This window comes from Phodopus roborovskii, unplaced genomic scaffold, assembly GCF_943737965.1.
Source record: "Phodopus roborovskii unplaced genomic scaffold, PHOROB, whole genome shotgun sequence".
NCBI lineage: Eukaryota > Metazoa > Chordata > Mammalia > Rodentia > Cricetidae > Phodopus > Phodopus roborovskii.
The window spans coordinates 416,736-442,195 of NW_026126414.1; the positions used below are offsets into that span (position 1 = coordinate 416,736).

At 37.2% G+C, this 25,460-nt stretch overlaps 1 protein-coding gene across 1 annotated transcript in view; it reads right to left on the reverse strand.

Annotated features, from left to right (window-relative positions):
- The window catches only part of Gpbp1 (GC-rich promoter binding protein 1), a 48,731-nt gene that overhangs the window by 13,877 nt on the left and 9,394 nt on the right, over nt 1-25,460 (reverse strand). The window contains exons 2-6 of the mRNA XM_051183050.1: nt 20,496-20,615; nt 9,771-9,894; nt 9,421-9,644; nt 5,337-5,403; nt 4,296-4,355 (exon numbers count right to left, since the gene is read on the reverse strand). Of these exons, the coding sequence (XP_051039007.1) occupies nt 4,296-4,355; nt 5,337-5,403; nt 9,421-9,644; nt 9,771-9,894; nt 20,496-20,558 (538 nt within the window). The 5' untranslated portion in view covers nt 20,559-20,615. The remainder of the gene's footprint in view (nt 1-4,295; nt 4,356-5,336; nt 5,404-9,420; nt 9,645-9,770; nt 9,895-20,495; nt 20,616-25,460) is intronic.

Sequence of the window (25,460 nt, forward strand, 5' to 3'; positions counted from 1 at the left end):
TTCTTCTATATTAAGTTATTGTAATGGAGGAGGAAACCAAATAACATGTGTAGAAGTAGAGTTCTCAGAAATGGAGTGATCAATATACATTGCCAGATGAAGATATAAAAGGAAAAGTTTCAGTTTAGAATGTGCACAGAGAAACGCTAACAGCTGAGAATGATCTAATCTGCCCCGTAGACTCTCAGAAACAATTAAAGAAATTAAAACATCAAGATATGGTAGAAGAAGAAAAGTTTTTCCCAAGCAAAATTATATAACTCACAATCTATTCTACGTATTTGAACAGCAGGAAAATGGGTTTGACACAGGTTGAAGAGATATGAAGAATATAATTTTTTTATACATTAAACTCTGAATTTTAGAAGTAGAAACTAGGTATGTATGGTGATGCATGCCTGAAAACTTGAGATGGGAGCATGCACATACTGATGAGACCCAACTGGAAAAGGGCATGTGGTATAGAACAGTAGGAGGCAGAGAAGACACTTATTTGTTTCTTTGAGCCTCAAGTAGATTCTGACTACAAATTTCACCTTTCCTAAAATTGGATTCCTTGAAGCAAGAAATACTCTGGTTGTTTCTTCAATGAAGTCTTCAGTGCAAAGAATGATGGAATGCCCTATAAAGAAGAAAGGTGAAGCCTAAGAAATCACTCTCAGAAGAGTAAGGAGCAAAAGAGATGACCAAAGTACCAAAAGAAAGATGACAGGGAATTAGAGTGAAGAGAAGCAAATATCGTGCCATGCTTCAAGCATTTAAAGTATCGTGATTCAGGAAATTAGGATTTTGTGCATGATTGTCAAACTAATACTAACTTCCAAGTAGCTCTAGCCTTACTTATTGCACAACTTTATAGAAGTTGGTTTTTTTTTTCACTTATAAAATGCTGTCTTCTCTCATAATCATTATAAATTTGATATTTAAATAACTTATTCAATATATATAAAAAAGGCATATGCTATTTTCAACACAGTAACAACTCAAAAATGTATGCTTTTCCTGGAAGTCAACATTAACATGTAAGAGGAAAAAAATAAGAGAAACCTGTAAAGACCAGTATATCCTATAAAGCTATACTCAATAAACTATACAAAGGTTGCCCAGTTAAGAAAATTTTGAGGCCAGTGAGATGGCTAAGCAGGTAAGGACACTTGTCACCACACCTGACAAACTGAGTTCAATCCCCAAGGATCCTCATGTTGGAAAGAACAAAGTAACTTCGCAAGTTGTCCCTGACCTCTACACACATGCTACTGCCATTTGTTAACATGAAACCACAAAGTAATTAATACAATTTTTTAAGAAGTTTTCTCAGGAATTGGAGAGATAGACTCAGTGGGCCAGCATGTCACTGTGCAACCAAAAGACCAAAGTTCAACCCCCTAACCCCTACATAAAAGCCAGTGCGGCCCCATTTGTGCCTGTGGCCCCAGCACTGTGGAGAGCAGAGCTAGGAGAACTACCGGTTTTCACTGAACGCCAGCTTTGCTCCGTTTGTGAGATACAACACATCTCAACCAAATAATGTGGAAGCCCAACATTCTCTTCCGGCCTCAGTGGCCAAGTTTGGGCCAAGCCATGCTACAAAGTAAGACCCTGTGTCAAATAGTCCCACAGAGACAGGGGTGCTCTTTCTTATTGCAATAATGACCTATAACTGATGGAATGAGTAACAGCCAAAGTAAGTTATACGCCTCCTTTATTTACATTCATTTTATACGGGTTTTATCATTTGTCTCTTCAGGTTATTTCTAAATTCTTATACATCTTTGTAAGTAATTAAGTTTTTAGATTTCAAATACCATCTAAGATCTTTCATTAATTGTTAATTAACTCCATTCAAGACTATGTTCTTCTAGGCTCCAAAGTAACTCATTTTACAATAAATGACTTTTCATTGCTGTCTTGTTGTGAATGCCTTTTCCCCTATGTCTACCTAAAATACAAGAAATAGTTTTTAAATTTCTTAAAATCAAAGTTACTGGTAGGGTGAATACTGGCTTGATTTTTCAGAGAAAAATTAGAATAATGCTACAAATAATAAAAGGACATGTAGGAAGATTGAAGATTGTATGACAACCTGGCTACAGAGCTTGAACACCTTCATTCACTGATTCAATCTCTTTTTTCTGTCTTTCACTATATAGTTTTCAGTTACCCAATGTGCTAAAAGTTATTTCATTTAAAAAAAAAAAAAAAAATCAAAGAAAAAAAAAAATCAGACACTGAATTTTGTTATTTAAGTAATTTGGGGTAGTCAAGTAAGTTAACAATGTTAACTTTACATTCCTATCAACAGCCACAGCGCCTTCCTTTCCTTTATGAGGTCTCCAGCTTTATTCTGATAAAGAACAGGATTAAAGATACTTTACAAGCCATGTGTAATGTCATATGCCTATAATTCCAGACCTTGGCAAATAAGGCAGGAAGACCAGAATTCAAGTTCTAGACCTGCATTGGGGGGGGGGGGGGGCGCCACTTTGCAAACACAAACTCCTCCTATGGTGTGAACTGAAATGCCTTTCTTTTTCAATTTTATCCTTCCTGGTTGTGCTCCCTGGGTACTAGCATTATAATTGTGTACCACCACACCCACCTAAGGAAGTCATGTCCCCAGCTCAAGTTTTTATTTCCCTCAAGCTGTTTACTCATACTCCATTAATTTCTCCTACTCAGTCTTAAAACTGTTGCCTTCCACTTTTCTTATGATGCTACTATTTTTACTGTTTTTATACAAGACAGTGAAGGAATGTATTTCAATACTCAAGCAAAACTATCTGCCACAATACTGTTGATCCAGTTTCTCATTCATACATACATACGCACGTCCCTCCCTCGTTTTCAGTATATTATACTTCATTTAGTGCAATTTCATTTCTCAATCTGTTTGGTTCAAGCTAGCTATGTTACAGTTCTCTAGCCAACAAAAAATTGGGTGGGGGGTTGACAGTAGGGGACTGGGTACTAACATGCTTTGGTTTAGAAGGCTAAACAAAAATATTTTAATAATGTACCTTATTTAAACACAAAAACAAAAAACACTATCAGCTATGAGCAAAAACCAGAAGATCATCAGACTATCAAATACAAACAAATATAAACCCTGACCAGAAGACTATATTAATTAAAACATTCTTCCAACACTTCATATCTTAAGCACTGTTAGAATGTTGATGATATGCATCTAGCATAGTCTCTATTAGTACTTCTGAGAATTTCCAAGTCTATCAATAGCTACTATCTCATTGATTTTTTACATAAACACTCATCTCTTTTTCAATATTCAAATAAAAAAGCAACAAAATTTTTAAATTCTCAGTTACACACTGCCAAGTATCCTGAATTGCTATTTTAACATTATGTTGTTGAAAACACAGAGATCACTTAATAGACATTAATCTTTTGTACCAAATAGCTTTGATCCTGGTTAAGACAAAAACAGTATGGAAGTCCTAGGTATACAAAGCTTGGATGAAGGCAGTCCCAATAAAGCCAGCTAAATCCTAACTAAAAACAAACTTAAGCAGTAACTATTTTAAATGACTTAATTTCCTTCACGTTTCTTTTTAAGCTGGAGTATTATGTTAAGAGTAGGACCATGTATGGTTGACAAGGTTGGGATTTGGGAGCACACTTTTTTCCTTTAAACGCCACTAAACTTTGTTAGTAAACTTTTTGCTTACCTGGAAGTGTCACTAGAAAAGTTCTACTGAAGTCTTTGCTACAGTCCTCCTCGTCCTCAGGAAGATAGATAGCTATTCTAAATGCTGCTATGAGGAAAGCATACTTGGGAACCCAGGGGTAAAATGAGAAAGGAATAGTGAAGTGTGATACAATGAAGAGCTTCATTGTATTCCTATGGGAAGTACTAGAAATTTAACAATTAACCATTCCACAATTAACCTTTTCTTTTGTTTTTAATGCAGACACATATCTTAGTTTACCTAAACAAATAGCTTACCTCCCATTTAAATATTTTTTCAAAATCCTTAAATAAACTCTGAAATAGCAGAACCAAATCTTTATACTAACACATTTTAGTCTAGTTTTCAACTGTCTTTGTCTTTGATAATTTCTAAGATTGAGTGAACCAAGGACAGTACCACATTAGCATCTTATAGTTTATATGACAAATGCTGACATTCTTGATTTTTAGAATTTACTTTCATTCCACTAAAATCCAAATCATCCCTAATTCCTTAGAGATTCTATTTATTTAACACTTTTCAGGAGATTCTATATTCTTATGCAATCAGTTGTTCCCAGAAAAACTGAATAATAAGGAAACATACCTAAGAGAGGAGCTTGGGAGATTTTTTTGGTTGGGTATGTGTGTGTCTGGGCGTGTAGGCCTGGGGAGAGTGGTAGAAATACTAATTTGCAATACAGAAAAAACAATGCCATTCACATGGTTCTAACAAAAAAAAAAATGTCTGACCACCCCCTCCCCCGCCCTCAAGAGCCAATAAATTAAAAGGGAGATCCAAAGAAAATAAAATAATTCCCCAATTTCACCCCATAAATACAATTAAGACCAGCACAGGAAGTGGCAAAGTTTAAAATAATGCTGTTATCATTAGGACTAGCAAGCAAGCCACAATCCTTTTGTTTAGTAGGTTGTTGGTTTTCAATTAAAAAAATTACAAATGAACATGTGTACAAGTTTTTAAATGGATAGCACTTTTAAATTGGTATCAAATTCAAGTTTATTTTTCAGAATTATAAAATTTTCATTATTTTAAACTTCACTTAAATCTTTTAACAGCTTTCTAATTTGTACTATGAGTGCAATTTCTTCTGTAAGATATTATCAAATTAAACTCAACAGTTTTAAAGGGAGTTTATTTACCAGAAACTTTCATTAAACTTTAAAAAAATCAAATACTTTCAAATATCAACTGATCAAAGGAAAAGCTATATAATTAGTGTAACAGTCTATATATAACCATTTTCATACAGAAGATTAATTTCATGTTACAATGACTAAAAGTACTTATGTTCCCAGTTAGCCAAATTTCAATTATAAAAAAACTAAAAATTTAATCTACTGAGTTATTTAAAATTATTGAGGCTGCTCAAAACTGCAGTAACCTAGAATCATTCTCAAAAAGAACAATACTTACTGTCACTTGCATGTATAAATTAAGTTTTGCAAATCAAATGTATGCCCTAAATTCCTTCCTTTTAAAGCAGCTTAGAAAATCAAATGCAATTAAAGAGTTTTACTATATCCTATTTTATACTTTTTTTGAAAGGCAACCTACAAATACAATACTCTGCCCCTCAAAAAAAAAAAAAAAAAAAAAAAAAAAAATAGGAAAAACATTACTTACCCCATACACCCGCAGCTAAAGATTTATTCTGATTTGGTTCTCTCTCATATTCAGGATTTAAAGATGGCTGAAAGAAAATTAAATTGAAAATATGTAACAAGGCGTTGCAAGTGTTTCACATTATCAAAGGTCCTTTAAAACAATCACATGTTTACACATCTTTCCACTGAGGAACAAGGTACAATTGGCTCTTGGTTATAACTAGTTCTCTATAAACTTTGCTTTCAGTTTTCTCTGCTAGCCATCAAAATGTCTGTTTATTCTCACTGCTAGTTGGAGACAGACTCTTGACCTTCATCTAACTGAAGAGTATCTGGATTACAATGGAAAAAACGTACACACAGGCTAGGAATGCAGCATAGTGGTAAAGTGCCGATCTAATACACGCCATGCCTGGAGTTAAGTAATTAACACTACCCACCAAAAGACAAGAGCCAAGGAAGACTGGCCCTATAGTAGCTGCTACTGAGAAAGGATAAGAAACAATGGCTTTAGTCAAGTAGTTCTAAGCAGAGAAAGATGGCAGCAAATCGAAACCCCCAATCAGAAGTATAATGCTTTCTGCAGTATACAGTTTTGACCAAAGAGATGACAATTAGACTCTTCACCAATTCTATAAGGTACTGTATCAATGGAGCGCTTCTGCTAGCAGTCTCGTTCTCAGCACTAGGGAGGATGCAGCAAGAGAATTTGGAATGCCATCCCAAGTACATGAGACTAAGGACAGTCTGGTGAGAGCCTGTCTCAAAGAAACAACAGAAATAGTACTATATGTTATTTGACTTTTTCTGTAACTTGCATTGATTAACCCTATCTCGAAACAGAAACACACAGTCCCAAAGCAAAGCAAGAAATTTATTTCAAAAGTTGCTAAGGATTATTCTAGAGAGATATAAGCACTAATGATACTCAAAAGCTAATCTTGTTTAAATTCTAGACCCTGGACAGTTTCTTTTGGAGTATACCAGTATTATCCGGCAACACAGCCTGTAAAAGGAAGACCCTTAATACTTAATAGGGAAAAAAATAAATCCACGAAGTACTTTAATTATGCACAGAAATAAATTATTATTAGCATGAAACTAACATTACTATAAAGCCCCATAAGTATATGCACACCCATGTAACTAATTCCAAAATAAATAGAATTAAACCTATTTGCTGGCTGTATATGCTTTCCATAATTATATGATGGTATGAGATGTACTATTATAAACTGTGTAATTTAAACATAACATAGTATATATACATATATATGTATGCACATGTGAGCGTGTGTATATTCCAAGTCCAAAGTCACAATAACTGATTACTACTATCTTAGGACTGGAGATGAGGGACAATAAAATAGCAACAATTAGGATGGTGTGGGTTTTATTTTTTGTTTGTTGTTTTTTGTTTGTTGTTTTTGCTGTTGTTTTTGGTTTTTTCTGGAGGGGGTGATGAAACCCCCTCCAAAGCTCTGTATCCCTAGCTGGCCTCAAACTCACAGAGATCCGCCTGTGTCTGCCACCACACCAGGCAGCCATTAGTTTTTATTAAGAGCTTACTATGTATACGGTCAGGGATGACCATTTAGTACTGGATAAACTAATGATACAGGTAATATTATATGTATTTATATACCTAGGATCCCTCCCTCCCTGTTTCTCTCTCTCTCCCTCTTTTTTATCATGCATGCGTAAAAGGTCATGCATCTGAAAAAGAGGGCAGTTTTTATAGGAGTAAGAAACGGGGAAATAATATAATCCCAAAATTAAAAAATATTTTTTTTAAAAGAGCTTACTGTTAATGCTCCATGAGAGTACACTATTACCCCCATTTTGATTATGTAAGTCAAATTTTCAAGTAAAAAACAGACCATTCTACTGTTAAGGTAAGAAATGACCAATATTACTTGATAATAACACCTAAAACAAATTGTTTATTCCCCCTTTTTCTTAACCACTCTCCTTCCCTAAATCCAATCTGTCAAATTCTTTCCCTTGAACTACCTGAAATACAACCTAACATTGCCAAATACCTTATCTCCGGTTATCAAAGTTCACAAAGCATTACTAGAGTAATTTAGAAACTAAAATTTATAGTATCCCCCCGCCCCTAGGTTTTGTCTTAGTTTTTGAGGTGCTGAGAAATGAACCCAGGACTGTACATATAAAAGCACATGTCCTAGCTCTGAGCAACACACTCCCAGTTCTTAGTGCTGACAAGGTTTGTTCTTTTGATGAATTAAGTCCCAGATTCAATGTTACAAAGAAGCCTCTCTTGACTTCCCTAAACTACTCAGTCACTTCCTCTTTGAATTTTCTGCAAAAACAAGTTACTTTTTCATTTCATGTTGAGTCTTTCCACTAGGATAGCTCAATGAGAACCCAAGATTCTGCCTGCCATATTAAACTATATATTCTGCATGCCATGAACAGCAATAGACTAATACAGCCAGTCAAATACATAGTAAGAAATAATAACAACATAAAAAGGAAGTGCTGATTCTCTACTTGCACAAAATATCAGCAATGAATCAGAGCCTAGCACAGTGGTTTATACCAATATAAACCCAGCACTTGGGAAGTAAAGACAGGGATCAGGAACTAAGACTATCCTCAGCTACATTGTAAGTTTGCGGACAGTCTAGGCAACACAAGACCTTAACACAACTGTAAAATCCAAAGTAAGGGGTTTTACTGGGTCACTTTTCTGTAACGACACACATACTGAGATTAAAAACTCAGGAGGATCACATGGGTACGCAACTTCAAAAAAAGCATGGGGAGCATAGTGAAACCTTGTCTCAATCTACCAATCAGCAAAGTGCCTTTGAGAGAGAGTGGGGGAAGGTGGGGGGGAACGCACTTGTAAATAAGCCATTAAACTCATTAGGCTACTAGTTTTAAGGGAAAGTACTCAATTTCCTATATGGGGTGAAAACAACATAAATATGCTAAAAGATTCTTGAAGAAGTGGGCAGAGACTACTAGGAGAAAGGGAACTGCTTTAAGGAAGAGTTGGTGACCAAAAAGATCCCTTTTGAGTGGCCAGTGGAGATGGCCCAGGAGATAAAGGCCTGCTGAGTTCTATCACCTGGACACACATTGTAGAAAAGGAACCAAATCCCTGGAGTTATCCTCTGGAGGTTGTGTGGAATGGCCCATGCTTTTAATCTCAGCACTTGGGAAGGTAGAGAGACAGGTACTGTGAGTTCAAAGCCAGTCTGGTCTATGCTGTGGGTTCTAGGGAAGCAAGAACTACATGGGGAGACCCCATCTCAAAATATTAGTACTAAGAATAATGCTTTGCCATACTCTATGCTTTCTTTCATTAATTGCACAGCAAAATATTATAATTGCCTGGGTTTTTTTTTGTTTGTAGACCAGGCTGGCCTTGAACTCACAGAGATCCGCCTGCCTCTGCCTCCCGAGTATTGGGATTAAAGGTGTGCGCCACTGCCAGGTTTGCATTTGCCCTAGAAAATTAACAGAAAGGAGGAAATGTTTAGTGTGCACAGTTTCAGAAAGCTCAGTTTACGGGAATGAGACAGTCATTGTGCAACAGAAAAATTCACATCATAGGAGCAGGAAACAAAGGGGGATTCCCCTTTTAATCCATTTTGACCCCAAGCCCATCCTGCACGCATCCAGGATGAGTTCTGCCCCTTTTAATCCCCTTTTAATCCTCTCTAGAACTGGGAGTTCTAGAAGAGAACAAGTTCCAGAAGTACAGAGCTACATAGAGACCCAGTCTCCATAAAACAAAAGGCGGCAAAAAAATCACTGTGGCCTGCACCAACACACATACAACCACACACATACATTAAAGGTAATACATACACACATTTATAAGGAATTACACATTCCTTATAAAACAGTTTAAAATAAAGCAGACAGAACCAGGCATAGTGACTCACACTGGGGTTCAATTCCACCTCTGCTGAAGCATGAAACCCCGACTCAATCAAAACCACCCCACTGGACAAGCAGCAGTTAGGATGACTACAGAAAATTCCCTGCACTAATATAAAAGTGAACAGCAAACCCTGAAATGGCACTTGCAGGGACGCCATGTGCATGAAGTGTGAGAAACTTACGAAGTCCTCGGCCTCAAACTGCCTGCGCTCTCGTCTGTCTTCTCTCCTCCCAGGCTCGTTGTCCGGGGTGCTGCTCTCATGCAGTCCTTGGCTTTTTCCAGGGTGGAAAATACTGCTACGAGAACGGGGGTTTCCACCATGGTATCCCCCTCGGTGATTTATGTTTTCTGTACCATTTCTGCCATGCGTACGCCATCCATTTTTTTCTTTCCTCCCAAAATTACCTTTATTTGATAACAGTAAAGTAATATAAATTCAAAGACAGTTACAATTAACGGCTGAATAGCAATCAAAACATCCTAAAAAGATTATGAATTCTATCAATGCTATCATTCCTTAGCAAATTTTACCTCCGTTAGGACGTCCAATACCAGAATCAAAGCCATCGGAAGAGTTGTGTCGTCGACGACTCACATCATAACGATTTTCTGTCCATGAAAAATTTTCAGAATGCTTCTCAAAATTCAATGATGACTGAAAGAAATTATACAAACACATTTTATTATCCCTAAATTTAACTTTATTACTAATAGCATGCCAACTTGCTTTTAGGAGTTTAAATGGTTAAGAAAACATGCAGTTATTTCCAAGCTATTGAAATATGTATAAAATTAACCACATTGTTCGTTTCTTTCCTTCTGCTTTACCAAAATAAATAAAACCTCAAAGAATTCAAGAACTACACCTACTTTCCCAATAGTAGTAATAGCAATAAAATATCCCAAGAAAGGGACATTAAAATGTGACATTTTTATCAAAATATAAAACTCTGCACTACTCTCTATTTATTTGATATAAATATTTTTCCTTCTGCTTTCTTCCTGCATCAAGGATAAAAATATCGGGGAGGGGGCACACATCCCTGTAATTCCAGCACTCGGGAGGCAGAGGCAAGCATGTCTCTGAGTTTGAGGCCAGCCTGGTCTGCAGAGTGAGTTCCAGGATGGCCAAAGAAACACAGAGAAACCCTGTCTGTAACCAAAAAAGAAAAAGAAGAAAAAAAAAAAGAAAAGAGAAGAAAAATTATCAAGTGTGAAGCATTTTTAAGTTTCCTAGATTCTTCATAAAATAGTTAAGCAAAAGAGAGTTAAGGAATACAGAGTATTTCAAAAATGAGAACTAAAAGGATAAGGGATTTACAATGGTTATTTAATATACATATGTAATTCTCAACAATTACAATTTTTTTTTAACTTTAATCAAGGGCTTTATGTGTCCTCAGAAAAGAAAAATTGATATAATAGTGCCATGTCTTTTCTCAGTATGTATCCTTTGTGGACCAGGCTGGCTGTAAGAGAAATGGCCTCTTTTAAAAATTAAAAGTAAAAATAAAGGAATATACATAAACTGAGAGATACAATAAGCTATAATAAAACAAAAAACTAAGGATAACTAACATGGAAAATAAGTAATAGTTACAAAAAGCTATTCGTAGAAATATGAAGAGAAGAGTTAAAAACAGGAGGAAATATGGAGTGGTAGAGTGGCCTAGTCCCTTTAGATCCAGATGTGTCTTAAGTCCGAGATGCTGACACAGGGCTGCAAAACTGCCCTTAGGGTTTGGGACTGGCTTTGTCTGATTTTCCCTTGGTATGCCTATGTCTCCAATCCCTCACTTTTAAAATGGAAATGTTTACTCTGTGCTTTTATAAGTTGAAGCATGTAACTGTTTATTTTAAAGGGAGATTACCTTCAGTCTCAGAAAAGACAGTAAATTTCTGAATAGTGTTGGGACTGTTAAAGACTATGGAAACTCTGCAAAGTAAAACAAATCCATTTTGCATGAGATGGCTATGGGCCTGTGTAGTGTTCAGAAGAGGAATGTTGTGCATGAATGTGCTTGAACACTTAAATTGCCAGACGGTGGCACTGTTTGGGAAGTTCTGGAACCTTAAGGAGGTAAGTCTTGCTGCAGGAGGGAGTGGGTACAACCCACTTTAGATTTCATAGCACAACTCCACTTCATTCTCTGTTCACTCTATCTGCCCATGGAATCCTAATCAGCCTGTCTCCAACTACTACTGCGATGAGAAAATGACTCCCACAAACCATAAACCAAAACAAAGGAGAACAAAATGGCAAGACTAGAATATATTTTTGTACATCAAATGAAACTATTTAGTGATACAGAGTAAACTTGGCATCCTGTATATGGCTGCTAAGAGGATAAGACATGCCTACACAATTATGATGAATTGGACAGCTGTCATATTCAAAGAACACATATTTTTACAATATATACAAACATGAGACTAACCTATAAGTAAATACCTAATTAGTTTAGAGTGGAGGTATTAAATGCATGACTAACCAAATTTGCTTGACATCTATCAGGTAATAAGGGAATTAGAAAATTCTGACATGCTTGCTCTCTCTATTGTCTTCTTTTACTGTTCTTACTTCTATCTAAATTCCTACTTCCATTGAAGAACTGGGTTAAATGCTCATTTTTAATTGACAAAAGAAACCAGTATTCTACAGGTTACAGACAAAATTTGAAAAGTGATCATGCTTTCATCACATGAAGTGAAAGTGCTAGTCTGGAAACAGGTATACAATACAAACCATTCTTTTACTTAACAGCAATACTTTTTACAGACTAAAGTTACTTGCAGACATGATGAAGTTAGTTGGTAACCGGGTCCATGCAATTTAACAATGCTTTAGCAATTTCTAATTATTGGTATGTTTTAAAAAATACAAATACCCCCATTATTCCAAATTTGAAGATTACATAAACTCATATGGAAATAGTACCTAAAAACCTGAAAGAATTTAAAGTAACATTATCCTCTACCTCTCTCAAAGAAATTCCTTTTCTATCAGTGGAATCTCTAGATCCCAGCATTATGACTCCTGAATCTGCATTCTCTGATAATGCACTGATGTCTCTCAGGGTTTTTAACTTTGTTTTTATTCAATAATTATTATTAGGGGATAGAGGGATAGAGAAGGTTCTCTCCTCCCACTTTTATGATGGTCTCTGGGTCTGAACTCAAGCTTTCGTATCCATGCACTGAGCACTCTAACCTCTACTACCACATTCATGTTTCTGTCTAAGTGATCTAAGACCACAATCAGAAAAGTAATTTCAGTAGAAGTAGTAACAGTTTTTTGCATGCTAGGTTTTAATAATAATAATAATAGGCTGAACGCTGGCTCAGTGGTTAAGAGCATAAACTGCTACTCCAAAAAACATGAATTTTATTGCCAACTCTTAAGTGCCTATTGTGCAAGCTCCAAGAGATCCAAAGCTTCTAGCTCCTGTAAGCACCTGCACTCATGTCCACATACACAAAGATGGATGGACTGACTTGGACCCAGGCACATGGACACACTCAATCTTTATTTAGAGTTCCAATGTGAGGAAAACTTTAAAGTACAAAAGTAAGAATAGGGGCTGGAGAAATGACTCAGAGGTTAACAGAACCTACTGCTCTTCCAGAGGTCTGGGATTCAGTTCTCAACAATCACATGGTAGCTCACAACCATCTATAATAATGAGATATGGTGCCCTATTCTACCGTGCAGGCAGAACACTGTAAAAAAAATAAATAATTTTTAAAAAGCAAACCTAAGGATTTTCTTTTTGCTAAATGGCTTACCCAGCACCTAATAGCACCTTACCACAAGCACCATTCACCCCCCCCCCCAAAAGGGTGAAGGATTTCCAAATAACAATAGGGTAACTAATAAATCTAAATTACATGACACCTGACACCACACAATGAAAAACACCCTTTGACCTTTTAAAAAAAAAAAAATTGAAAGGAAATTCAAGTACATAGAGGTAGCAAAGTACAGTAGGAATGGAAAATGTTAATTCAGGTGTTATTTGTGCACACATATAGGATTTTAAAAATTACTTTTGTTTCTTTAAAAAAGATTTGACCTTATTTATATATTACTAATAGGAGTGTAAAGCTGTGTCTGAAGAAATAAGGACTGAAAAAAATAATATTCTCTAAGAAAGAAAGAAAAACCATCAACAAGCCTTCATTTTTCATTACTTAAGTCATTTCCCATCTTAGAGGAGGAAAAAAAAAATCCAAAACGTCCCAAAGCTGCTAATGGGTACATGTAGCTATTAGGCAATTGAAAGAATCGTAGTTCCCGTTAAATTTCATTAGTTCATATTGAAGGAAACTGGCTCATGGAAGGGTGACTACTGTATTAACAATGATGAAGCTATGTCCTTCACAAACAACTGTCAAAGATGTAAAAAGAAAACCAGTAACTCTGAAGCCAAAGTCAGATGTAGTGACAAACACCTGTAACTTCTGCACTAGGGAGACTGAGGTAGACCAGCTTGTGCTATGTGGTAAATTCAAAACCTGAATGGATTACATAGCAAGATCTCATCTCAAACAAAGAGGAAAAAAACTGAAGTCAAATTACAAGTCTAACAGCTTATAAAGTATAAGCTTAATAACAAAATCCAGTAACTCAAGCTGGGTTTGGTAGTACACACCTCTAATCCCAGTGCCAGAAGGCAGAGGCACATCACCTAAAGTTCAAGGCCAGACTGTCCAGGACAGCTATGCAGAGAGACCATCTCAAAAATAAAATAAAATAAAAGCACGGGGAAAGGAAGAAGTGGCAAGGTTATAGCAAGGGGAACTGGCTCAGCTACTGAGAACCTGGCTGCTTTTTCATAGAGGACCATGGCAAACAACTTTAGCAACAGGTTCCCTGAGCCTTGAGGAGGGATGGAATTAACCATTTAGGACCAGGGTGAAAATAAAAATCTCAATCAGTTTTTCACTTCCCATTGTTTTCTTTAAGTTAGGATCTTCTAAAGACAGGGCCATGCTGGCCTGAATCTTCTGGAAGTCACCTAGCCTTATTCTGATTACAGATGTACATTTACACTACCAGACTCAGCTACATTTAACATTTTAGTTTGCTTCTTTTTTTGAGCCTGTCTCTCTGTTAAGTGGCTCTAGCTGTTCTGGAACTATACCAGGCTGGCTTCAAACTCAGAACTCAGAGATTCATCTGCCCCTCTTCCTCTGAAATGGTGAGATTAAACTTGAGCTCTACCATACATTCAGGGCCTTGAACCTCATATAGTTCCTGAGTAGAGGTGGGGGGGGGGGTCCATTCCATCTCAGGGAAAGGAGAAAAAAAGCTTATCTCTTTATAATTGTAAACAGCACCTTAACAAACGCAAAACACATCTGGCATGCTAGTTGAAAAGGTACAGGTCTATCTATTAAAGACGATCACTTTAAAGGACAATATATTCATCACCAGCTACATTTCGTATATGCTCATGAGTCACACAGCTCATGAGAGGGACAATCTACCATGGGACCAAAGAAACTGTATATTCCCTGCTTAACACCCAAAGCACAAGGTTTTAACCCTTTTATAGCCAAGCCCCTTCTGACTCATGCTTATGCTGTAACTTTCTCAAGAATAAAGAATAGTTTCTCAATAGTTTCTCAAAGAACAGAACAAAACCCTATTAGATACATACCCTATCATCATTTACAAGACCCCTCCCTAAGTCCTCAAAACCGTAGTGACAAGTGTCCATTAAGGTATTTGCATATGGGAATCATGGAATCAATCTCTTAATCCTTCTTCCTCCAGTTCCCCTTCCCCTGCCAAAGATTCTTCTAGATCCTAGTACTGAGCCTATAATATGAAAAATAGCGCCAAATACTGGGTTACTTTAAGCATCTTTAATTGGTAATACATGACACTAAGCCCGCCTTGTCTGTCTAGACACATCTCCACCATCCAACACTTTTCCACAGTTAGGTGAATTCTTGCCTGCTGCTGCTGCTGCTGCTGCTGCTAAGAATATTGGCAGTAGCCTTAATTACATGTTGTACAAGACAAATTAAATGGGTTTGGTTTCAGCAACTCCCAATCAATCAGCATTTAATAAAAGTGGAACAACATTTTAAAATTCAGGTTCAGTCCAGAGTATTAAGGGCTGAAGAGTAGAAGTTGGGAGAGGAAATTTACCATGTGGCTATCCTGTGAATCACCAACAAAAATATTTATGTGCCAAAAATGCAATGCCACTACTGTTTTTTGCATGGACCATTTCTTACAGTCGAGTTTGGGAGAATGAACATCAATGGTTAAGTGGGTTAAGCAGTAGCCTCCTCTGAAACAAAGAATGGGATTTGTTTTGTTTGGTGGGTTTGTTTTGTTTGTTCTGGTTTTGGTTTTCAGACAGAAAGATTTTTCTGTGTAGACCTGGCTATCCTGGAACTCACAGATAGCTACCTACCTCTGTCTCCCAATTGCTAGGTTTAAAATGTAACCGATTCCCTAAACTCAGTGCAAAGGAAAGCACCCACCTAAAGTCACCCCTCTTGCCGTTACTCTCCAAAAGCCTTGGGAAGCATGATGAGCCAGTGCCTGTTTGCTGTCATCAGCCATAGCCTTGTCTCTAACCTAAGGGTCTCTAACCTAAGTCTCAAAGCAGAAGGCAGGTTTATTTGATTTAGAAGAAATAGAAGGGGGAGGGGCTTTCAAAGCCTCCTAAAAAGTTGTCAGTGCAGTAAAATCTAAGTAAGAATCGTAAGACTGAAAAGAGACACAGAGTTGACATTCAAAAATGTGATTATTCACATTTTAAAAAATTCAAAATGGACTAAAGCATAAGTTAGTGGCTGCAGAACACTTGCTAGCATTTGGTAAGCTCTGGGTTCAATACCCAGTCACAATAAGAAAAGCAACACCCACAACAAAGTTTTAACATGAGCTATATTATTACTAAAGCCATAATTTTAGAAAATATTCAAAACAGTAATATGGTACTATAATTTATATAGCAAAATACACGCAAGAATGAAATGGTAATTTAACTTTAAAAACACTGAAGATAACGTACAAGAGCAGATGAGCCTCTGTATGTACTTCTGCAACCCATATAGGAAAAATTACAGAAACAAAAATAAAGCATAAACCCAATGTATAAGACACAAGGTGGGAAATGGACTATAAAAAGTGAATTGGTAAGGACATGTTGACTGTATAGGTAATATTCTATTTCCAAAATGAGGCATAATATTTAGGATGTGACTGCATAGGTGACCGTAAGCTTCCTTGTTTCATTAAAACCTTACAACAGGACTGGGTGTTAGTCTATTACTAACAGAGTACTTTCTTAGCATACATAAAATCGTGGTGTTAAACTCTAGAACCACTTCTCCAAAAGGACAAATTGGGTTTTTTGTTTTGTTTTTGTTTATTTTTTTTTTAATTTTATTTATTTTTTTTTTTTTTTTTGGAGTCACAATTTCTCCATGTAGTCCTAGCTGTCCTACAATTCACTCTGTAGACCAGGCTGGCCTTGAACTCACAAAGATCCTCTGCCTCTGCCTGCTGAGTGCTGGGATTAAAGGCGAGGGGTCCCTTGACAAAAAAAGACTGAATCTTAAGTGAAGTGTCTACAGGGACGAGTGCAGGTCTAACACCATTAGACCCAGCGTAAGAGACCGGGACCACACCCGCATGGTAAGAGAAAGACCCACAATGCACAAGGTCAAAAACACACACAAACACAGAGGCTTTGAGTTCAAGGCCTGCCCGGTCTACCAAGCACATCAAGGACTGTTTCACGGAGTAACTCTGCCTTGGGGAGAAAAATTAAAATGAACTAGTGCACAAAGTCAAATGAAACTTAATTAGACCTGTGCATATGCAAAACACACTATGTAAATGAACACTACTAAGGCACAGGCATAATCAGATGCATGTAGTTTATACTTTGACCACATGATGGTGCTAAAATACTACGCATCTTAGAAAGTGCAGTTATAACATTATTACCCTTAATTCATTATCGATACATCATTCCAAACAAAAGCTGAAGACTATCATTATAGTGAACTAAAGAATGCAATAATGATTAATGCTTGTTCCATTTATTTAAGACAAGATTAAAAGCAGAGGCATGCACAATACAAGTCTCAGTAGAGAACAAGCAGTTGATTACAAACAAATCTAAGACTGGTGATTTTGAAGATGAAAAAAAAAAATAGGCTGAGATGTTATAATTTAAAAATGAAAAAGAAAGAAAGAAAGAAATTCCTAGGGCCAGGAGTGTTGGCACAGGCAGTGGCAAGCAGATCTGAGTTCAAGGCCCAAGGCCAGCCTGGTCTACACAGTGAGTTCCAAAACAGCCAGAACTATAAAAAATAGTAAGCCAGGCACTGATGGCGCACACCTTTTATTCCAGCACTACGGATCTCTATGAGTTCGAAGCCAGCCTGGTCTACAGAGTGAGTTCCAGGACAGGCTCCAAAGCTACACAGAGAAATACAATCTTAAAAAAAACCAAAAAATAAATATTAATAATTGATTACTATATTGTATGTATACACACACACATGCACACGCACATACACACCTACCTCACCTTCCATAAAACATAACCGTGTAGTTACAGTATAATTCATAACAGTAGCACAATTAGTTATGAAGAAGAAATGAAACAATTTTATGGTGGGGGGAGTCACAACATGAGGAACTGTATTGAAGGGTCCCTTTAGGAAGTTTGAGAGCCACTGAGTTAGACTAACAACCACTTGAGAACAGCTTTGGTGAGAAAACTTGGAGCTGAAAACTCAGCTACTAGAGAGGTAAAACAGGAGGATCATGCAAATGCAAAGGTTAGCTGAACTAGAAGGAATGTTTGACGCAGGCCTGGACAACATGGTGAGACCCTGTCCCAAAATAAAGACCAAGAACTTGACTCTGGAAAAAGCAGGTTCAAAAGTTCAAAGGTCATACACCACACAGAGATTCAAAGGTCAATCTGAACTTATGGATGGATGGATGGATGGATGGATGGATGGATGGATGGATGGAAGAAAGCACCAGCTCAGTGGCAGAGTTTATCATGATGATTCTAATGATACTCCCCATTCTAGAAAAGCACTAGGAATTTACTATACTGTAACGTTAGTCTTCAGCACTTACTGTGGGTTATTAATGTTTAAATACTGACAAGCTTACAACCTTTTGTTACCGCAATTTCACTTTCCAAACAGCTTTCAGTAGTATGCTTATGTTAGTCATAAGACTCTTTTACAAATGGAATAAGCTTATGTTACTTTGCACAAAATGGAAAAGGAAATTGAAGGGGAAGCAAGAAATCCATATGCATAGACTCCAAAATTGGCCTTGGGGATGTGAGGGAGGTTGGCTATAAGCTGGATAGGTTACAGCACGCAGGGGCCTGAGAAAGCCTGGCACAAATGCAGTCACTATGTATGGGGAAACAAGCAGGAAAACAGTTAACAAAACTTCACCTAAGTTAGATGTGATAGAACACACCTGTAATTCCAGCACTTGGGAAGCAGAGAAAAAAATACATGAGAACCTGGCTTGGGGCTGGAGAGAAGACTCAGCAGTGAAGAGCATCCGTTGCTCTTCTAGAGGACCTGGGTTCAATTCCCAAAGCCACCTGTAGCTCCAGCTCCAGGTTTTCTGACACCCTCATACAGACAGACATACAGGCAAAACATGGCACATAAAATAAACTTTATGTGTGTGTGCATGTAGGCATACACACACATAAAAGAAATGAAAATTTTGCCAGTCAGTGGTGGCCCACACCTTTTAAGGATTCCTAACACTCGAGAATTTTCTTATCATATTTTGAAAAAAGGGGGAAAAAAACACGATGCTACTTCCAATGCCAGTTAAATCTCTAGTGTTAACAAACATTAATACCATCTTATTAACTAAGCCAATGTTAGTGAGTTATGTAAATTTTTTTCATATTCCCAAAGTATTAGTCATGATTCAATCCTGCTTAGTTTAAAAAAGTCTTCAAGGTGATTGAAAAAGTAGAAAAGTTAAGCCAGTAATCAGAAGAGAACATTCTTATAAATCTTTCATGTTTGTAAACCTCTTTTCTATGTGCCTTTAGAACAAATTTTAGAGATGTTGCATGCTTATTTTCTAACACTTTTAACCAATTTCTCCATTGACTGTTTTATGACAATCTGTAGCGGGCACCACCTACTCTCCAGTCCCTCTGTAACTGCAGACAAGGATTCTGTCCAACAGCTACTGAAGAGGTTGTATTCCAAATGACCGTCATGAAACCAGGGTCCTTTTTCTCTGCCCAACCCCCATTCACAAGTGAACAATCCACTTCAGATTTTTCATCCATTTCACTTAGTCCAGCTCCCTACTAAATTTTCACAATGGTAAGAAACCATGCTCAAAGGAACTCTTTAAAACACGGCATGAGAAAGTTTAAAGAGCCCTCAGGAACGATGGAGATTTTTTTGTAGGAGGTGTGGGAGTTAACACACAGGAGAGTGGTGGCTACTCCCAACAACAGCAGTGAGCTAAGCCAATGAGGCAGCAAGCACAAGAAAACCAAGGAAACAACCAAGAGAGCCTTCTTTCGAGCCTTCTTTCTGGGGATCAGAACAAACCTCAGAGACTGGCCTCAAACCACCTTTTATCTAATTAAAAAAAAGTCAGAACAAGGAGCATTTTATGCCCCAGGACATTGCTGAAAACAACACAGTAGCCAACCAGCAATTAATGGAGCCTAGCACAGAGTTGTGGTATCAAATGAGGTGGACAGCTATACAGAGTCATCAGTGCCCCTGTCCTTTACTCTGGAATACAGTCATTTTACTTTCCCTGTAGAAACATGAGGTCAATAATTGAAATTCGTGGAACAAAACATGGGAATAAATCTAAAATATAACATTCATGAAATCAGAACCAAACTAAATATTTGGCAAAGTACTCTGCAAATTTTTAAGTACCTTATGTATGCTATGCTATCATTATTACTTAGCAGTAAAGTAATAAAAATTATTTTAAAAAGTTCAAATTATCTGACTGGCCTCATTTAAAATGTATGTGCTCTCTTAACACTACAAAAACCACCTTGAACAAAAACAACATAGAAACTGTCTTTTATACTGTGACTTAAACCCTGGGCCTTGGACAGGTTAGGGAAGTGTTAGGGGTTCCAACCACAACCCAAGTCTTTGCATTTTGATTATATTTGTACAACATAAGCAAAAAGATCAAGGCAGACAGAAAGGCACAGAGATTGGGGGAGGGAGGAGTACCTTTGTTGATGATGGCGGAGTAGGAAAATTAAGCCAGGCTGGAGCAAAGTCATGCTGCGCCATTTAGGTCCAGTCTCTCCAACTCAACGAAACAAGGCTTCAACACCTCATGGCAAGTCCCTGTCATATAAAAATGGAAGAAATTAGATCTGTGGTTTCTGGCCAAATGTATTTCCTTATGCTGTATCTCCTGTAAATTATGACTGGCTGGACACGGTGGTGCATGCTTTTCGGCACCCAAATTCAGCCAATTAACACAGCAAATTCCATAACAGCTATGTCTACACTGAGAACCTGTCTCAAAAAAGAAAAGAAAAAAAACTAAATTACAATGACCAAATTGTAAGATTCCATTTGCAATTGCTAAATTGTAATGATAGGAGACCACTGTTTTGAACTAAGTTCCTGAAGTAAACCCCAACAGACCAAACTAAATTTCAAAGCAAAGTTTCCCATACTAAAGTTCCACATCACCAATCTCAAAAGTTACTTATTGTCCAAAACTAGAAAAGGAAAAATCAAGGAAGATAATAGCCAACTTTTCTAAACAGAACAGTTTCATTTTCAACACACACAATGCTGTTCCTTCACTTTCATCCTTGCCCAAACAAGCGGCCTGATGCCAACCGCATGACTGTCTATTACTGTCTCCCTGTGCCCTCTTAAAACTGTGTCTTGTTTGGGTCTTCTGCTCTTGTATCTATAAAGCCTACTTACATTCAGTCCATCAGAACATGTTCTCTATTTGACAAAAAAGGTTTCCCATTTTCTAGAACAGTAAATAAGGCCCAGTTGAGATCTTTAAATTTGCAAATTCCTCTGGAAAAGCAGCAAGTGCACTTAATCACAAAGACATCTCTACAGCTCTGTGATATATTTATTCTTATCCACATCCCAATTTTCAGAAAACTCAAAATCAATTATAGGAAAAGCTGGGTGGTGGTGCACACCTTTGACCAGCACTCAGGAAGCAGAGACAGGCAGAGGTCAAATCCAGCCTGGTCTACTGAGCAAATTTCAGGACAGCCAGGAACAAAGAGAAATATAAAGAGGGATATATGTAGGAAGTTAACACAAGGACTCAAATGACAGGATATTGTAAGAATCCTGATACTAAAATAAAAACCTGATTAAACCCTCTAGCTTCACTTGCTTTTTATGGCCAATATTAAGATCACCTAGCTAAGCAATAGTCTTATTAGCTTTGCTATACATGATATCTCTGACAAACCATTCAGGACAGCAACAACTGCCTCATCAGGTTTTTAGTAACTTGAAGGTAGCTTAAATCAATTGATGCCACCAACCTTCCACTTTGGTCAACACAAGTTCCTGATGACTCCTGATTTTTTGACATTAGAAAGAAAAATTATCAGCCAGGCAGTGAAGGCACATGTGTTTAATCCCAGCACTTGGGAGGCAGAGATCTCTGAGTTTGAGGCCAGCCAGGTCTAAAAGGGTAGTTCCAGGATAGCTAGGGCTGTTTACATAGAGAAACCCTGTCTCCCAGGAAAAGAAAAAGAAAAAAGGAAAAAAAAAGCAAAATGCCACTAGCTGTTTCTCAATATACATATAAATGAAATGCCACTAGATATACTTACTCAATATACATATAAAAAGGCCTGCCCTCAGCATCACTAGAAAAATGGCCATTAGGGAAATTTAAGTCAAAACTACCATGAGTCACTAGTTCACACCCACTAGGATAGCCGCATAATCTTTTTTTTTTTAATAGCAGAAACACAAGTGGTATTGAAGATAGTAAGAAATTGAAGCCCATGTATGTTACTGTTGTTATGAAGATAAAATTGTACCACTATAGACTACAATGTGGCAATCCTTCAAAAAGCTAAAACACATAATTACTCTATTACCCACAATATCTTTATTCAGTATGCTCAAAGAACTGAATGTCATACTTTAAAATGTGTGTACCAATGTTTGCATCAGCACTTATCACAATCATCAAAAGGAAGAATCATGGCACACAACATTTTTTTTTTTTTGTTTAACTTCTTTTAAAGTATTATGTTTCTTATTGTGTGTGCATTTGTTTTCTCCTGGATCTCATGAATTCACCTAGTCTCCAGAACTGGATTGCTCCTGGGAATAGTCTCTACAGCGGAATTACAGCTGAGCCTCCAGTCGCTCCTAGACATGGTTTTTGGGGATGAAATGTGACATCCTAACTCCCACCATTACCTTCTCATTGCTCTGTGTCTGACTGCTCCAGTTCAGTTCAGCCACTTGTCTTCAAGTTCAGATATTTTATCTTCTCCTTGACTCATTCATTTCTATTTTATTGCACAAACTTTTATGTTTTTCATTCACAGCATTTCAGATTTTTTTCCTCCAATATTTCTCTCTTTAAAACCAATCCCCCTTTCCTATTTTGCAAAGTCTCCCTTCCTCATTCTGTGGTTTCCCTGTGTTCCCCATCAGGATCTTACTGTCTTCTTTTGTCTCTTTAAACATAGTTAAAAAGGAAAAGAAAAATCTTTTTAATTCTCTGCCTGGAATTCCATCTAACTCACTCTTGCTAGATGCCATTACTGTATGATTAGTAATTTGGGATCAGGGATATGTTGCCTTGGGTTCTGGGTTTCTTATGTTACGTTTTGAGATTTATGCATCTGGGTTTGTGTCATTGCTTGACATTTTGCCAGCTATATTCTTTCAGTCAACACACTTGCACGCTGCAAAGGTACTTGAGTGCAGCAGAGTTTAAGTACACTGTTCAGAAAATAATTTGCCAGTCCCAGGTTGCCTTACAGGTCTCTATATTATCCCAGAGTAGAATATTAGCCATGAGAACCACCACAGCCACTAGGTATTACCACTATGCAAATTGTTAACAACAGTGGCCCCTTTGACCTCAATAGCTGTTTAACCAATCAAGGATAGTATGGTGTATAATGGGATTTTAGTTGCTAAGATAGGGGTTGGAAAAGAAGAATGGATAGACATAGAGGTAAGTCCTGAACTAACTTTAGCGAAAAAAAAATTAAGGCCCATAACTGGAATACTATTAAAGAGTTTTAAAGCTATGGATGGTTGCAATTAAGAGGTTAAAAGAGAGGAGAACAGTGGTGGTTCAAACCTTTAATCCCAGCATTCGAGAGGCAGAGACAGGTGGAAAGGGCGATATGCAAAATATACATACAATAGAAACATATAGCTGAAAATATAGCTTATAAACTGGGAATACAGTTTAAGTTGAGCTAACACTTAACCCTAGTTGTAATATGTATACATACCATGTGAGATCTTGATTTCAACTAGCAATTCACACACACACAAAGTCAAAATCTTATAAAGAACTAAAATGGAGCTAAGACATGCCGTCTTGATGGCTAAGAGCACTCAGGACTCTTCCAGAGGACCCAGGGCCCACAGTGAGCACCTAACAGCTGCCTGCATCCACAGGTAGAGAGATCCAAAGTCGTCTTCTGCCTTCCACCAGCATTCACACTTGTGGCAAATGTTTTTGTTTTAATTTAGTACCAAGAAATAACATTATTCATGCTTTGTCTCTGAGACAAGGTCTCATTTACCACAGTCTGGCCTCAAACTAGCTAAATGGCCATGACCTTGAACTCCTGACCTTCCTCCCTCTGCTTCCCAAGTGCTCCAATTACATTTTTGTACCACCACAGCCAGGTTATTTGGTGATGGAGATCATTTTGGAATCTCAAGCTTGACATATGGTGGGCAAACACCACCAACTGAGCTACATCCCCTTTGAAGCCTCAAGAGCTTCCTCCCTTCTAAGTATATACATGCACATACATATATTTATGCATTTGTAACAATGAGAAGGAGGCCATGATCTTGAAGGGGCAATGGGGGGGAGGGGTGTGAATGGGAGGATTTAGAGGAAAGAAGAAAATGGCAATCATAATCACAAAATATAAAAAATTTAAGTACACAAATTTATACTTACTGGGTTTCCTCACAAAACTGAAGCAGGCTAATACTCAACAAGTCAGTATACAGGGACTTTTTTGGTGTTTTAAGGGTTGGTAAAGGTAAATTTTAAACTAGAATTGTACTGCAAACAAGGTGGGCCAATTGAGAAAAAATTTAATCCAACTCAACTCATTCATTAAATGGGAAACATACACAATCTGGGCTAAGCTAAGCAGTGTAAGACACAAAGCACACATGATCAGTCAGCCCTGACTTTAACAACTAACTAGCTAATATATAAGTGTAAAACTACTTTGAAGACAGAGATCCTTTCAATAAACTTTAAAGTATAATTTTTTTCTGACAACTATTTACTGTTGAGACAAGGTTAAGTTAAGTTATGTAGTCCTTCCTGGTTGGCCTGAACTTGCCATGTAGAGTAGGCTGACCTTCCAACCTTCAATTCTACTTCCAAGGTGCTGAGCTTTCAGGCCTGAGCCACCACACCCCACTATCCCAGATTCCGAATGGACCTCAACCCCAAATGGAATCATACAACTGAATGTAGGAGTGGCGAAAAACCTGACTTCAGTAAAAGGGTTAAAAGGATCCTCAATTCTGGGCAAACCAAAATAATTCATCAGAAATTTAATAAATCTTATGTTCTGACAGTATTGACCCATCTTTTTTGTTGTTCTGGGTTTTGTCATTGTTTGTGTTTTGTTTTTTCTTAAGATTTCACTAAAGCAAAGTAAACTACAATTTACTACACAGCTGAATTCTGCCTCCTCCCAAGCGCTAGGATTACAATATCTGCACCATACCTAGCTGCTGATGAAATTAACTGTTAAATGAACTTTGGTTTAAGATTTTAACAGAGTTTCTAACAATTTCTGAAATGGCCTTAAAACGTATTTCTGCCATTTTGCAATGTACTTAGAATAGACATTCTTAGCACTGATTATCAATAACGCATAAAAAAACATTGAAGATGCTTTATATATTAGTTTCAAATATTGAAAGATTTAGTTTTGGGGAAAAAAATACAAAAACAAA